Below are 14937 nucleotides of genomic sequence, written 5' to 3' on the forward strand. Positions count from 1 at the left end.
TTTTTTATTTTTAATAGAAATACACTCCATCCACAATGAGACCCACAAATTTGATGGTCTGGATAGATGTACATCAGTTCCACATGTGAGGAAGATAAGTCACCACCATTTAATAAATAGTGAGAGCCAACATTGGAGTCTGGGCGGTGTGAATTGTTCCTCCCGGAGCTTTTTGGTCATTGCGCCCGTAACGTTACGCGGTACTATGGGCAATTTCGGTATTTTTCAATTTCGTCGAATGGGCCTTCTCATGTTGCGTGGTTTGGTACGGTTGATCAAAGGCTGGCAGATCATGTTCTGTACACGTGTCGTACATGTAAATAAATCCAATCTATCCACGTCATAGATCCAATTCAAGTGGACATGGCCTTTAGATCGTACCAATCTGAACCGTCTGATTTTGGGGCCCGTAATTTGACTGCCATCTGGGCTCTGCTTCATCCTCGGTGGGCGGCGACCTGATGTTTTGCACTGATGTTCATCTCACCTTTTAATCAGCCAACTGCGATTGCCTATTTCCTACGACAAGAAACTAGGTGGGGCCCACTGTAATGTTTGTGAGAAATCCAATCCGTTCATCCGTTTTTCCAGATCAAGTTAGGACATGCCCCTAAATATGAGTAAGACCCAAAAATCAAGCAGGGCCCCAACGGGAAACATCGAGGATTAAACGTCCACCTTTGAAACATTTACGGGGCCACGGAAGTTTTGGATCAGTCTAATATTTTTGTGTTTTCAGTTCATCCCATTAGGAATTCAACCTTATGAACGGTATGGATGGCATACAAGCATCATGGTGGGCCCTGGGAAGTTTCAAAGTATGCTTTTCCTACCCACATTTTACCGTTGTGCGGCACAATTGAGTTTTGAATCTGTCTCATTTTTCGGCGCATGTCCTCAGCATGATCAAGCAAAATGGATGAACGGGTGGATTTCTCACAAACATCACGGTGGCAATACATGCCTGTAATAAACAAATGCTGAGGACAATTGTTTTGACGGTTACGATGGAAGGCGAGAAAAGCGACTAACGTTGGAAGGTTTCCATCACAAAAGGGGCAACTAAACGGTCAGAACCATCACATTGTAATTTTTCTCTTCCTTTAATGACGCAAATCCTTTTAAATAATAATAATAATAATAATAATAATAATTTTATATATATATATATATATATATATATATATAGGAATTCCATGTATAGTCTTACACCAGTAAAGATTCCCGTTAAAATTATATATATACAAGAATTCATATATACATGTTTACACGGAAAAGAATCAAAAGAGAGAAGAAAAACCGGTCTAAAAACGTGAGGAAGAAGATTATCATTGGAATATAAAATGCAAGAAATAAAATATATTAAGAAAGAAGAAGAATAGTTGAACGAGAAGTTGCTGAACATTTACCCACCTACACGAAAACACGTGTCAAATGGCAGATGTGTGTGAGAGATCCGAGCCTTCCATCAGGTGGGCCAAATTGATTAGATCTGTCTCGAAAATCAAGCTGTTTTACTTCTTGGGTTGGACCATAGTAAAAAACAAATCAACGGCAGGGATTTTTTTTCTAGGCATCCATTTGTTGGATACACTGTGGCCCACCTGAGAATTCAAACAGCCTGGATATTATTTCAATCTGTCCAATAGTGTGGACCACCTGATGGATAGCCTGGATTCCGCACGCATGTACCTATATGCCAAGTGTGCTTGAATTAGGTTGTTTCACTGATCAGGTGGGCCACAGCTTGCAAAAATTTGTACGGCTCTGACATAATTGGCTGAAGTTTTTAATCCATCCACCTGTTCCCGGTATTGGGAGCCACATGCTGAGTGGACCAGATTTATTTCGGGAAAACATGTAAAGATCGACCCAACCCGATGGATGGATTGGATCTTGCAATATGTGCCATGCTGGCTGGTGTGGCGTTTTGTATGAGCTTCATGGCACGCACGTGTGCAGTTAACAAAGTTCACATACATCATACATACACACCTTTTTCTTACTTTTGGAATTTTTAAATATTTGTACTGTTCCAATACCAAAAAGCAGTAACAAAGTGTGTGCATGTATTGAAAATAAGGGTACAGGTATCAGTCCACTAAAAAATTCATAATTGAAATTGAAATTGAAATAATAAAAAAAACTTAATATAATGGATGGATGATTGGATAATAATAGGTGATGTGAGTGACTGTCTTTTGTCTGCCTAAATTCATAATGAAATGGGCCACCACATTACACGTCTAGTAATCAAGCACCGTTCACTTCTTTATTCAAACTCTTATTATTTTAAGAAAAGAATTAATAAGAGAGTTGATATTTCTCCCCACGTAACTGCCAAACACACCCACCCGTTCCACTTTTCGTTAGAAAAGTTAGGTACATGTGAGATTTAATTGGATAAGAAGCCACTTTTCAAAATAAACCCATGTAATAGTAATGGGTGTAGTGCCAAATCCTACCTCACCCTCAAGATTAGGACAGGGGTTGGGTACATGCAACCTAATGTCTAAGTGGTAGGATCACAAGAGTTTCTAATTAAGGGCCCGGCTTTAAGCCTTGATCCCCATTATGGTGGATCCTTACTCTTGCTCCGGTGCTAGGTGGTAGACTCTCCGGAGTTGAAACTCCCGGTCAAGGGTTCAAACATTTACAGGTGGTGAAATCCTAGTATGGTGTGTGAATGCGTGTGAAAAAAGACAGATTGGGCGGTGAAGGGTTTGCCAGCTACATTAGAAGTGAAATGACTTACCAAGATTTGGTCGGTAGATTGTATACCATTGGTGTGGGGATCATTTTTTTAATTTTATCATTTTTGGGTACTCTTATTAGCGTCCAATCAAATCACTCTTATGGGATTGAACACTTAATATTGAAAACCTTTTACTGCCACAAAATGTTTTGGATCAAGCTGGTATTTGTATCTTCCTTTCATCCATGTTTCCGTGGCCTTATCAATAAATTGGATGGCAAATAAATATTACAGTGAACTTAGAAAGTTTAATGATATACGTTCAATCAACACTGTTTTCCTGTGGGTAAAGTCCACTACTAACTCAGTTTTGAACTAATGTACTAAAATTAGCTGAAAAATGGATGAACAAAGTGGATAAACACAAACATTATAGTGGGCCCACAAAGCAACGACGCGAAACCACGTGGCTACCGTTAGCGTCACTCGCCAAACCGCGTCCGATCCTCACCAAACAATCCGCGTCCTCGTGATTAAAGATCTCTCGTTTAATACAATTCCTAAAATATTACCGCTCTTTAAGTTTTATTTTTTAACTTTGCAATAAAATGCTTCCATAGTCTCTGTGAGTAAAATACCTCCGATCTGTGAGGCCCACCTGTTGTTTATATAACATCCACTCCGTCTAATGTTCACTCACAATCCCAAAAGTCATATATAAGAATGGTTTATCAATGGCAAGGCCTATTAGATGAATGGTAGAGATCTCTTACACGTGTGTGTTGTGCATGATGAAGTACAATCTAAGATATTATCTTCCTATTTTCAATGTGAACATTAGGCCTATGCTTTATTCCTGCTTAACTAATATACTGCCATAGCTGGACCATCGTATTCAAAATAGACGGTTGAGAAAAGGAAATGCGTAAGAGATACACGTTCAACTAAAAATAGCTAAAGATTGAAGGGATAGCTTTTCGACCGTCGAGATTTTTTCCAACGATCTGGATTACCAAACCATGGGACCCACTTAAACATATCGAGACCCCATTATGCTATTTCAAATGCTCCGCGCGATGTTTCACCTTAAATCTAGCGGCCTTTTCTCTTTCGCCCGCCTATGCGACCGAAGAAAACGTCAAAACAAGCAAGGTTACTTTCGTCATTTCGATATTGATATACGACGAACGCGTATCGTAGTCAACTCTCGCTTCTGACCAATCACTCATTTCAAAGAATCCTTCCATCCTCTCTCCCTCTATAAAAACCCCACCCCATCTCTCTCTCTCTCTCCCCACAACACCAGGAACTACAACAGCATCGTCTCTTCCCAGTCCTAATACAACACAATCACATACAACCACCCAAACACATCCAAAAAAAATCCCAATTCTACCCTCACCAATCTCTTCAAATAACTCAAATGGCGACCAAGGCAAGGAGAACTCTCTTCTCCCACCACCACTCCTCAAAATCTCCTTCCTCTTCCATCCCCTCTTCTCCTTCCCATACTCGGCCCTCCTCCCCTTTTCAATCCCATACTCGTCCCTCCTCTCCTCTCCATCTTTCCCTCTCCGAATCGATGATGGACGGAACCATCGCCACCGCTGAATCCATCATCACCAAGTGGGACCCAGAGTCATCTTCCTACTCTAGGATCACCTCTCTATTCTATGAAAACCGGCATGAAGCCAGAGAATTCCTACAATCAGTGAAAGACCTCCAGCGATCCATGCATTTCTATGTGAACAATAACTCCAGCTCTCAGAAGCTCGTCCACGCTCAAACTCTCATGCAGACTGCCATGAAACGGCTTGAGAAGGAATTCTATCAGATCCTGGCAACTAACCGCGATCAACTGGACCCAGAGTCTGTGTCTGGCTGCAGCTCCACGGGGACGATATCAAGCCTCTCAGATTATGAAGATGAGGTGGGGTCCGAGGATGAGATCCAGATCGCCGGGAACTCAATCCAGAAGGTCGAACAGGAGGCATCAATCGCCATGGCAGATCTCCGGGACATTGCTGAGTGTATGATCTCATCTGGGTATGGCAAGGAATGCGTGAAGATATACAAAATCATGAGAAAATCGATCGTGGAAGAAGGAATCTATCGACTTGGATTCCAACATATGAGCTCCAATCATATACAGAAGATGGAGTGGGAGGTCTTGGAACACAAGATCAAGAACTGGGTGAACGTGATGAAGATTGCAGTCAAAACGCTCTTCTACAGCGAAAGGATCCTATGTGATTACGTCTTCACAACCTCAAACACGATCAAAGAATCCTGCTTCTCCCAGATCGCCAAGGATGCTGCGACCCACCTCTTTTCATTCCCAGAAACTGTCGCAAAATGCAAGAAATCACCTGAGAAGATGTTCCGATTCTTGGACCTCTACGACACAATCTCCGAACTCTGGCCCTATATAGAGTCCACCTTCTCCTATGAATCAACATCCACCATCAAAACACAGGCCATCAACTCTCTCATCAAACTCGGCGATGGAATCCGAACCATGCTAGCTGAATTCGAATCAGCAATGCAGAAGGACCCATCGCGATCACCCATCCCAGGCGGTGGGCTCCACCCACTGACCCGTTACGTAATGAACTATCTATGTTTCCTTGGCGACTATAAAGAAGCCCTTACAGAGATCTTTGCTGACTATCCATTGCAAGTGCAGCATCCAATGCCTGAGACAATGCTCCAAAATTCACTCACAGCAGAGAATCCACTGTCAGCGATATCGACCAGACTCGAATGGCTGATCTTGGTCCTTCTTTGCAAGCTGGACGGAAAAGCCGAGCTCTACAAAGATGTTGGATTGTTATATCTCTTCCTCGCTAACAATCTACAATACGTTGTATCAAAAGTACGTGGCTGCGATCTACGGTACATACTCGGCGCTGACTGGATTTCCAAGCATGAATCGAAAGTCCAGCAGTATGTGGCGAATTACGAGCGGATGGCATGGATCAAGGTGGCTTCGACATTGCCGCAGAATCTGACGGCCGAGATTGCACCCCAGATGGTAAAAGAGCATTTTAGGAATTTCAATTCGGCTTTCGAAGCCGCATATCGAAACCAATCCGGGTGGGTCGTGTCGGATGGAAAATTAAGGGAGGAGATTAAAGTTTCGGTGGCCAAGAAGATGGTGCCAAGCTATCGGACATTTTATGAAAAGTATCAGGTTCTGTTGAGAGGTGAGAGAGGCAATTTTGTGAGATTTACACCAGAAGATTTGGAGAATTATTTATCGGATTTGTTTTATGGGAACGGAATTTCGGGTTCCGGGTCCGGATCTGTTTCATCTTTACACTCGCAGGGGTCGCTGTGAGGGGTATTTTATGCTGTTTTCTGTACGTATTTGTACGTCATCTTATTGTATGATAATACGGAAAATTGGCCAGTTTTTGTGGCGTGAGTTACCTCTTAAAATTATCCCTACGAGTATGTGATCACCAACTATTTTCTTTCTTCAACGTTGCTTTGCTTTGATGGCCATTAATTAGATGGTTAAGATTGTTTAATTGATGTGATTTTTCACGTAAAAGCCATCCATGTGAGTGCCAGTATATTTATGAACCCCATTCATTTTTATTTTTTTTCATCAACTCCATTCTCACGTCACCCTGATGCATGTACTAATAACACTTCATCACGTCCACTTTTAACAAACATCACAGTGAGCTTGGAAAGTTTCAATAGTCACCATTAGTTTCTGTTATGTGGCCCACACGAGCACTGGATTAGGCTAATACTCGGGCCCAAGCCCTAAAATGACAAGGCAAAAAGGATGGGCGACATGGATTATGCACATACATCAATGTGAGCCCATATGGGTTGTGGTTATCACATTAAATGGATCGTGGTTGTCATGTTAAATGGATCGTGATTTTTACGTATTCACTTCCTTTACTATCTTGCCACTGGTACCATGGGTTAAGGCCCACGATAAGGGTGATCCGTTTCATCCACCTTATCGGCCAGCTTGTCATGAGCCCAAAAAGTCTTGACTTGGGCAGTGTCCACTTGTAACAAACATCACAGTGAGCATGGAAAGTTTCAACAGTCACCATTATTTTCTGTTATGTGATCCACACGAGCACTGGATCAAGCTGATACTTGGGCCCTAGCCCTAAAATGACACAGCAAAAAAGATGGGTGGCATGGATTATACACATACATTAATATGAGCCCATTTATTTCATGGTTTGCATGGGTTGCCATTGTCATGTTATATGGATGATGGTTGCCATGTTTTATGGATCGTGGTTTTCACATGTTCACTTCCTTTACTATTTAGCTACTCGCACCATAGCTTAAGGCCCACGATGGGGTGATTTGATCCATCCACCTTATCGGCCTGCTCGCCGTGGTCCCAAAAAGTCCTGACTTGATTTGTGTCCACTTCTAACAAACATCGCAGTGAGCCTGAAAAGTTTCAACAATCACTATTATTTTTTATTATGTGGCCCACACGAGCATCGAATGAGGTTGATATCTGGGCCCTAACTTTAAAATGACACGGCAAAAAGGATGGACGGCATGGATTATACACATACATCAATGTAGGCCCATTTGGGTCATGGTTTGCATGGGTCGTAGTTATCATGTTATATAGGTCGGGGTTGACATGTTACATGGGTCATTATTGTCACATGTTCACGTCCTTTACTCCTAAATGAAATGCTAGCCATTGGTATCATAGGCTAAGGCCCACAATGGGGTGATCCGTTCCATCTACCTTGTCAGACAGCTCGCGGTGGGCCCAAAAAGTCCCGCCTTGTGCGGTGTCTACTTCTAACAAACATCGTAGTAAGCCTAGAAAGTATCAATAATGGGTGACACTATCACCATTATTTTTTATTATGTGGCCCACACTAACTTTGGATTAGGGTGATATTTGGGCCCTAGCCCTAAAATGACATGGTAAGAAGGATGGGTGGCATGGATTATACACATACATCAGTGTGGACCCCAAGAGTTGGGCCTTGCCACGCCCAAAAATAGGGTCCTATACACATCATTAAATATGACGTAACTTCTTATTTACTGAAAAATAGTACAATTACCGAACCAAGGACAAAGGGCATTTTGGTCCTAGTAATTTTTAGAAGCTTGTAAGAAGGCCACTGTCAGAATATTTGAAAAGTTTAAATTTTTTTAGAAAATTTGACCATACAATGAGGCTAGTAGGGTCAATTTCTCTTTTATTTACTCCCAAACTTCGGTCATCCCCAGAGAACTTTTTTAACCAAGGATGTTCAATTCACACTATTTCAGTCACGCTGGTAGGTCAGGTGGGGCCATCATGATGTTTGTGAGAAATCCACACTGTTCATCTATTTTGAGAGATCATTTTAAGAGATGAGACCAAATTTGAGGTGGATCCAAAACTCACGTCGACCATACAAGCGGTGAGAAATCCACAACGTCAAAACTGTTCCTAACTTAGAAGTGTGACCATTCATAATTTTGGTATGGTGAAAACAATTATTTGGATGTGAAATATACCCATTTACCACCAAATCTAAGGTGCCAAACGAGGTGTAAAAGGAGCTACTCCCACCAACATATCATTTGAGTGTCACTTGAGACTCGCATTCGCCCCTGTTCAATTTTTTTATTACAGCTATGTCCCAGGAACTGGGTGGGCTTCTAGAAGCGTGAAATGGGAACCACTTTTATTAACTTCAGCTACGGACAACGTCCATCTGTTTGCTCGTGTTTTTTCGCATGGGCAAAAACGTGGCGGATCATAGTACGTGGGCTCTAAGAAGTCTCAACAGTGACTAATCTCTGAACCATTAAAAGAAACATGGCCAATGTGGTCCACTTGATCATTGATCTGCCTCGTTTTTAATGCATGTCAAAATATAATCCGTACAGTTAAATGGACGGCACAGATCATATTGACAGCAGTAATATGAAGTGAATCGTTACTAGGGTTGTACATCGAGCCGAGTCAATTCGGGGTGGGCCAAGCTTGGTTTGACTTGTCCGTGCTCTCCTCAAGCTTACCATTGAAGCTTGGCTTCTTTATCAGACCTTTCAAGTTGAGCTCGAGGCAAGCCAGTGAATCAAGTCAATGCGAACTTTTAATTCAGTTGGCCAACACCATCACCTAGAACATCGGTCCATAGTGGCAGACACTTTCCCACAAGAGAATCTACTTGGCTCTCAATTGCTCTATAACATTGGTTCCCAATGGAAATCTAACATTTAGAGCATCAATCACTAGTAGCATCCACCCAGCTCTGGATTATTCCACAACATGACCTAGAACATCGATTCCTAGTGGCAAATGCTATCCCATGGTGAATCGGCTCAGCTCTCGACTGTTCTATAATATCGATCCCTAGTGGCATCCATTGAGCTCTCGATGAAGGAGTAACTCAACGTAACCAGTGGTAGACTCTTAGGAGTTACAACACCTGGTCAAGGGTCCGAGCACCCATAGGTGGTGAAATCCCACTAAGGCGTGAGTGCGTGGTGGTGTGTGTGCGGGTGTTAAAAAAAAAAAAAACTCAACGTAACCAAGGTAACAGCTCCCGCCTTGCCTGCATAGCTGGTCTGTTGCAAATACCTTGGTGCTAACCCATCATCCTTGATCAATGGAGCACACAATCTATTGTACACACTTGTGTGCTCAACCAAAAGTATCAACTACATACCACACTTCTCGAATGTGTGAATCACACAAATACTTTCCCAGAGAAATTCAAAACCCAAGCCATCAACTTTTTAGCCTTTCCAAGATACAAAACTCAATCATAAATAATACATGTAATTGCATGATTCCCAATTATGCAATGTTTTAAATAAATTCCACATAATCCGCCACAATTGTCATAGAATACATCCTTAAATGATCAATTTCAAAGACTGAATGTAAAATTGGAATTCCAACCATCAATCACGATCAAAACAACTACAAATCATGGTATTCGAAAATTCAAAATTCTATGTGACAACATGATAATTCGAGAAACATAATTTCAAACGATTCAACATTCTAAATTTGAATAAAACATAACGTAAATCGAAATTACAAGCAAGAAAAGGTTTAGGACAACTAATATTCTCAAATTTGAACTTGACTTAGACCAATTCAGATGAATCAAACCTAACTCTGATTCGGTTGAATCAACCCAGTGAGTCCCAATGACTTTGCCTCTCTCAGTTTTTGTGGCTTTTTTTTTCCTCAAGTAAGAGGGATTTTATAGAGCTGATAGATTTGTTTCAACGTTTCAAATAGTTCTCCATGTAGGGAACCGCGTTGAGTCCATATGGGATTAAATCACGTGCAAAATGGTGTGCTTTGTTATGCTGGAATGCTATTGATTTTACATTCAATGGAAATGCTTGATCTCCATGAAAACTATGGTGATGAAATTCTCATCAGATGGGCTACACAGCAACAGTTCTTGATCTTGTACTGGGCCGACCAGTGATCACCTCTTATTCAAATCGAGGAAGAAAAGGGCCCTTTACTGGTGAATTTGAACCCGTCATGTATTTCTTCGAACCAGTGATTCTGAATGGTATGAATAGGTCCTACAAAGCTTGTTGAGTCCACAATTGGAAGGTCTGAGACCTTTTTCCGGTCTGTTCTTGTAAAAAAGGTTGCGGCAGTCTTCTGTGTATTTTTGCAAGAAATGGAGAAAATCAAAATTTTGATCGTACCTTTCAAATATATTATTTTAGGTTTTCTTTCATCAACAGTCAAGAAGGCTTCAAGGCGTGCGATTTTTCATTACTCCACTATCCGCGTGAACTCATGTGGAATGGTTGTGATTTCATCCATGAATGGCTGGGATTTGTGGAGGAAATTCCTCTCGAATTTGTAGCAGAATTCATGTCCAATTAGGAGAGGAAACATGACGTTTCCTGTTTAAATGAGCTTTGTGCACGCTGGTTCCATGTAACGGAAACCTATGGTTTTCAGTTTGAAGCTTGCACGTACTGGCTTTCTTGTCCATGGGTTAAAGTAGTTTGAAGGTACAAATGAATTCACTGATCATGCTACTCAACTACTTACCAACTGTTGATTTTAACCGTTGAAGTTTGATTTGATCGCATGTGAGTCATTTGAAGTTCGATTGTCGGTCCTTAATTCTAACGATTAGGTTATCTTTAATTCACAAATCATGGTCCCAAGGCTTCTTAAGGGAGTCTAGGTGTAATTGAATGATCAATTCTACGATCATATGACTAGATTTGTGTGATTTTCAAGTGAGGGTGATGCCAATCTTATTGGCGATGGATCTCATGAGTTTTGTCCCGAGAATGATAATGTATGGCCCAATTGGACAAACTGAGCATTGTGAAGCTTTATTACTGTCAGGTTTTTAAAAATAGGTTTTCTAAAGTTCTATATCGGATATTAACATATACACCATAGAAAATTTAAGAAAATCATGGGTGCATGCGTATTCATTAGAATTCGATGTTAACGATGTAAAATATTCCTAAGTGTATTTGGAAAGTGATGGAAGGGCTTAAATCATGTCCATTGACTATTTCTTGATCATGTGATGATATATCTTAAAATCAACAGTTGGATAGCTTGATCTATGGATAAAGAGTACTCTTACTGGTTAAATTTAGGCTAGGCTATATATAAATGGTTAAAATGAGCTAGATTGATGGACATATACATGTACACTTAAATAAATGTAAGTCTATATACACGCGTGCATGTGTACGTGCACCAAAATCCTGAGTTATAACAAAAAATTGCATCGAATGGAATACAAACACAATCTATTTTGACCATTCAATAAAAGCCCTTAAATCATGCAATAATTATTATCATCGTTCAAATTACTCACCATCCATGCAATCAAAACTAAATATACATAAAAGCAACAAAATTATACAAACTATGTTAATTTAGCTTTAATCAGTCTCCCAAAACATGTCCAAATAATCAATATCAAAATCAAATCGAGATTGGTGCGAGAAAACACATCTACTTAAATAAACCAAATCTCCCAATTTAGAAATCTAATAACACTCAAATTTTAAGTAGTTCTATGTAGAAGGGACTACCATCTATACGGTTAGAATTCCAAATGGGCATTCGTGACGACGTTGGTAGAAATTGATAATTTTTATAGAACATAACCACTCTAATACCACTTGTTAGAGGTCAAAAATACAGTGAAATAAAAGTTTTTTTTTTAAAAAAATAATAATAAAATTAATTCAATACATTGAGCTAAGGATTCCCATGCGATAATTTCAAATTTTATGCTTATCTAAATTATATACTTGAATGGGAATCTATGTGTGATTTCTATAGACGAGGATTAAATTTAATCTTCCGCACCTTATACCCTTCTAAAAAACGGAGATGGGAGAATAAGATTTCAGCATGCCTAAGTGAAACGACAGATTTCATTTATAAAAATGAGGGCTAGAGTAGTTCACCCCATTATAACTACTCTATGAGTCTCCACACTCTAAGAGTCAATATTTCTTTAAAATACTATGTATATATACGTTGTAAAATTTGAGGCACAACCCCTTATGTATCTAAACTGATTGCGTTACTTTGTAGCCTACTAATATGGTAATTAGTCCAAATAATCCAAGAGGTATATTCAAACCATTGATCATGCGAGGCCCACCAAATAAAAGTCTTATAATTATATGATACATGTGGCATTGGCCTACGATGCTCCTTGATAGGACAACTTTGACCTTTCAATTTATGACTTGTTGGTAAATGGTTCAAGAAAAACACAACAACCGACCACATCATTTGATGTTTTCTTATTTTTTCTAAATTAAATTGCTTTGGAAACTAATAAATTATTTTTTTGAACTCGTTCTTCAAAACTGAGAGAGGGAAATCTTAGCCAGATAACTCTACATGTATGTCCCATTGGGCGGATCCAGCTGAGTCGCATGCATGCCTTGGTAGCTTACCAAACAAGCATGCATCAATCTTAAAGTAGGTTTTTTTTTTTTTTTTCAATAAACCTTGTTTATCGGTTTTAACCAATCGTTTTTAATCTAATTCCTGATTCACTCTACTCTTAACTAGATTAGCCTTGGCTAGAATCCTCCATTATTTTCAAGAAATTTCCAAAGATCCTTTGAAGACACCTAATCTTTTTTTTTTTTTTTCCTGGTTTAGAGATTTTCTAATATCCTTTTATTCAAGAGTCAAACTTAGGTTAACAGCTTAACCAATCTGCATGTATCGGACAGTGAGCAGATCCAACAAGTTGCGTGAGAGGCAATATGAATGCAAGCAGATATTTCAAGCTAGGGGCGTGATTAAAGGGACCGACCTTTCTTTGCTTAATTACCGTAGAATACCCTCGATGCAATGATTAAGAGGCTTTTAGTAAAAAGATTTCAATGTGATTCAAAGACACGAAGGAACGTGGACCCCAGAACATTTCCATGGACAAGACGTCACAATAGAAGGGTACGCTAGAAAAAGCCAACATATATAAAAATCAGATGAATCAAATCATCATTAGACTAATAAAAAGAATTCATAATCCCTCCATGAGAAAAGTATGAGATGAAAGGGAAAAATTATTCCTCTATCTAAGCAACATTTCTTCCCTATTCAGCCATGGACACATGATGAATTTGGACCGTACAATTAGTTGGCCCGATTACGACAGCCGTGAAGAAAAATAAGGATTGGTTGAACCCAGCTGGGCGATTAAATGGACTTGTTCCATTAAATGTTCTTCTATTAAAAGGCCTAAGATTCTCTACCTTTGTAATTTTCCCATCATGGGCTATCTACAATGGACGTGAATTGCCTGTGCCCCGGCCATGGAAAGTAACTGTGGTTAGAAGAAGGTATGTGGGGCACAAATAGATCCGTATGAGAAATCCATTCCGTTCATTGGTTTTTCAAGATCACAATAGGATGGAATTAAAAAAAATCAGGCTGACTCAAAGCTCAGGTTTGCCACGCGGCAGGAATCAGCAGGGACCGAATACCCACCATTTGGGGCCACAAGTTTTATATCAGGATGATATTTGTGATTACAGTTTATTCGAATGGTAATAATCTTATGAACAGTTTGTATGATCTATGAGCATCGTGGTCTGCTGGAGAAGGTTTTCAACGGTGGATATTTCTGTTCTCAATGTTTCTCGTTGTTTGGCCCAACTGACTTTCGGTTCTTCCTGATTTTTGGATTCCTGTGGTATAGAGAGCTTGAAAAACCGATGTACGGAGTGGATTTCTCACAGGCCTCACATAGCTTCTGACCACAGAACATCATGTGGCCGAGGGAAACATGCAATTCGCCTCCATGTACGTATAAACCCCAATGAGCGGATCCAACAAGTTCGAGTGGGTGGCAATATGAACACCAATGGATATTTCAAGCCATTGGTAGGATTAAAGAGACCCACCTTTCTTTGAACACCGTAGAAACACCCATGATGCAACGACTAAGAGGCTTTTAATAAAAAGATTTCAATGGGACTCAAGGTCATGAAAGACCACTGAAACTATAACGTGGACCCCATACCATCATAGCCAACCATTTTTTAATTTCCATGGATAAGACGTCACGACAAAAGGGTACACCAGAAAATGCCAACGTAATACATCGTACGATTATATGAATCAAATCATCATTAGACTAATAAAAAGAATTCAAGGCCCCCCAACGGAAAATTGTGAGATGAAAAGGAAAAAAAAGGGTTCCTCTCTCTAAGCAACATTCGTTCCTTATTCACCTATGTACACATGAATGTAGCTGGGTTGAATCCCGGCCGCACTTTTTTTTTTTGGCCCTATTATGACGGCCATGAAGAAAAATAAGGATTGGATGATCCAATTGGCCGATTAAATGGACTTGTTCTCAATTAAGTGTTCTTCTCTTCAAAGGCTTAGGATTCCTTGTTGGTGTCTACAGTGGACACGAGTTGCCTGTGCCCCTGGCCAAACAGGAAGTTCCTGTGGTCGGAAGCTCTGTGGGGCCTACAGAGATGCCCTTGAGAATCCACTCCGTGCATCGGTTTCTGGATCTCACAATAGTACAGGATTAAAAGCAAATCAGGTAGATCCAAAAGGCAGGTGGGCCACGCGACAGGAAAGAGCAGGGATTGAACACAAAACGTTGAAAATTTGTGGGGGCCACGTAAGTTTTAGATCCGGGTGATATTTGTGATTACAGTTTATCTCAGTGTTAATAACCTTATGAACGGTTTGGATGGCATATAAGAATAATGGTCTGCTCCAGGAA

The 14937-nt window shown here is 40.2% G+C and overlaps 1 protein-coding gene across 1 annotated transcript; it reads left to right on the top strand.

Annotated features, from left to right (window-relative positions):
• Nucleotides 1-4006: 4006 nt before the first annotated feature.
• Nucleotides 4007-6180, top strand: LOC131253039 (exocyst complex component EXO70H1-like). Its single transcript, XM_058253864.1, has one exon. The coding sequence runs from the start codon at nucleotides 4119-4121 to the stop codon at nucleotides 6033-6035; it is 1917 nt and encodes a 638-aa protein (XP_058109847.1). The 5' UTR covers nucleotides 4007-4118; the 3' UTR covers nucleotides 6036-6180.
• The last annotated feature ends 8757 nt before the right edge of the window (nucleotides 6181-14937 follow it).

The sequence above is a fragment of the Magnolia sinica genome, chromosome 8 (assembly GCF_029962835.1).
Source record: "Magnolia sinica isolate HGM2019 chromosome 8, MsV1, whole genome shotgun sequence".
NCBI lineage: Eukaryota > Viridiplantae > Streptophyta > Magnoliopsida > Magnoliales > Magnoliaceae > Magnolia > Magnolia sinica.

Bases quoted from the DNA above. Each gene is read 5' to 3' on its own strand.
- LOC131253039 (XM_058253864.1), top strand. From the start codon at position 4,119: ATGGCGACCAAGGCAAGGAGAACTCTCTTCTCCCACCACCACTCCTCA.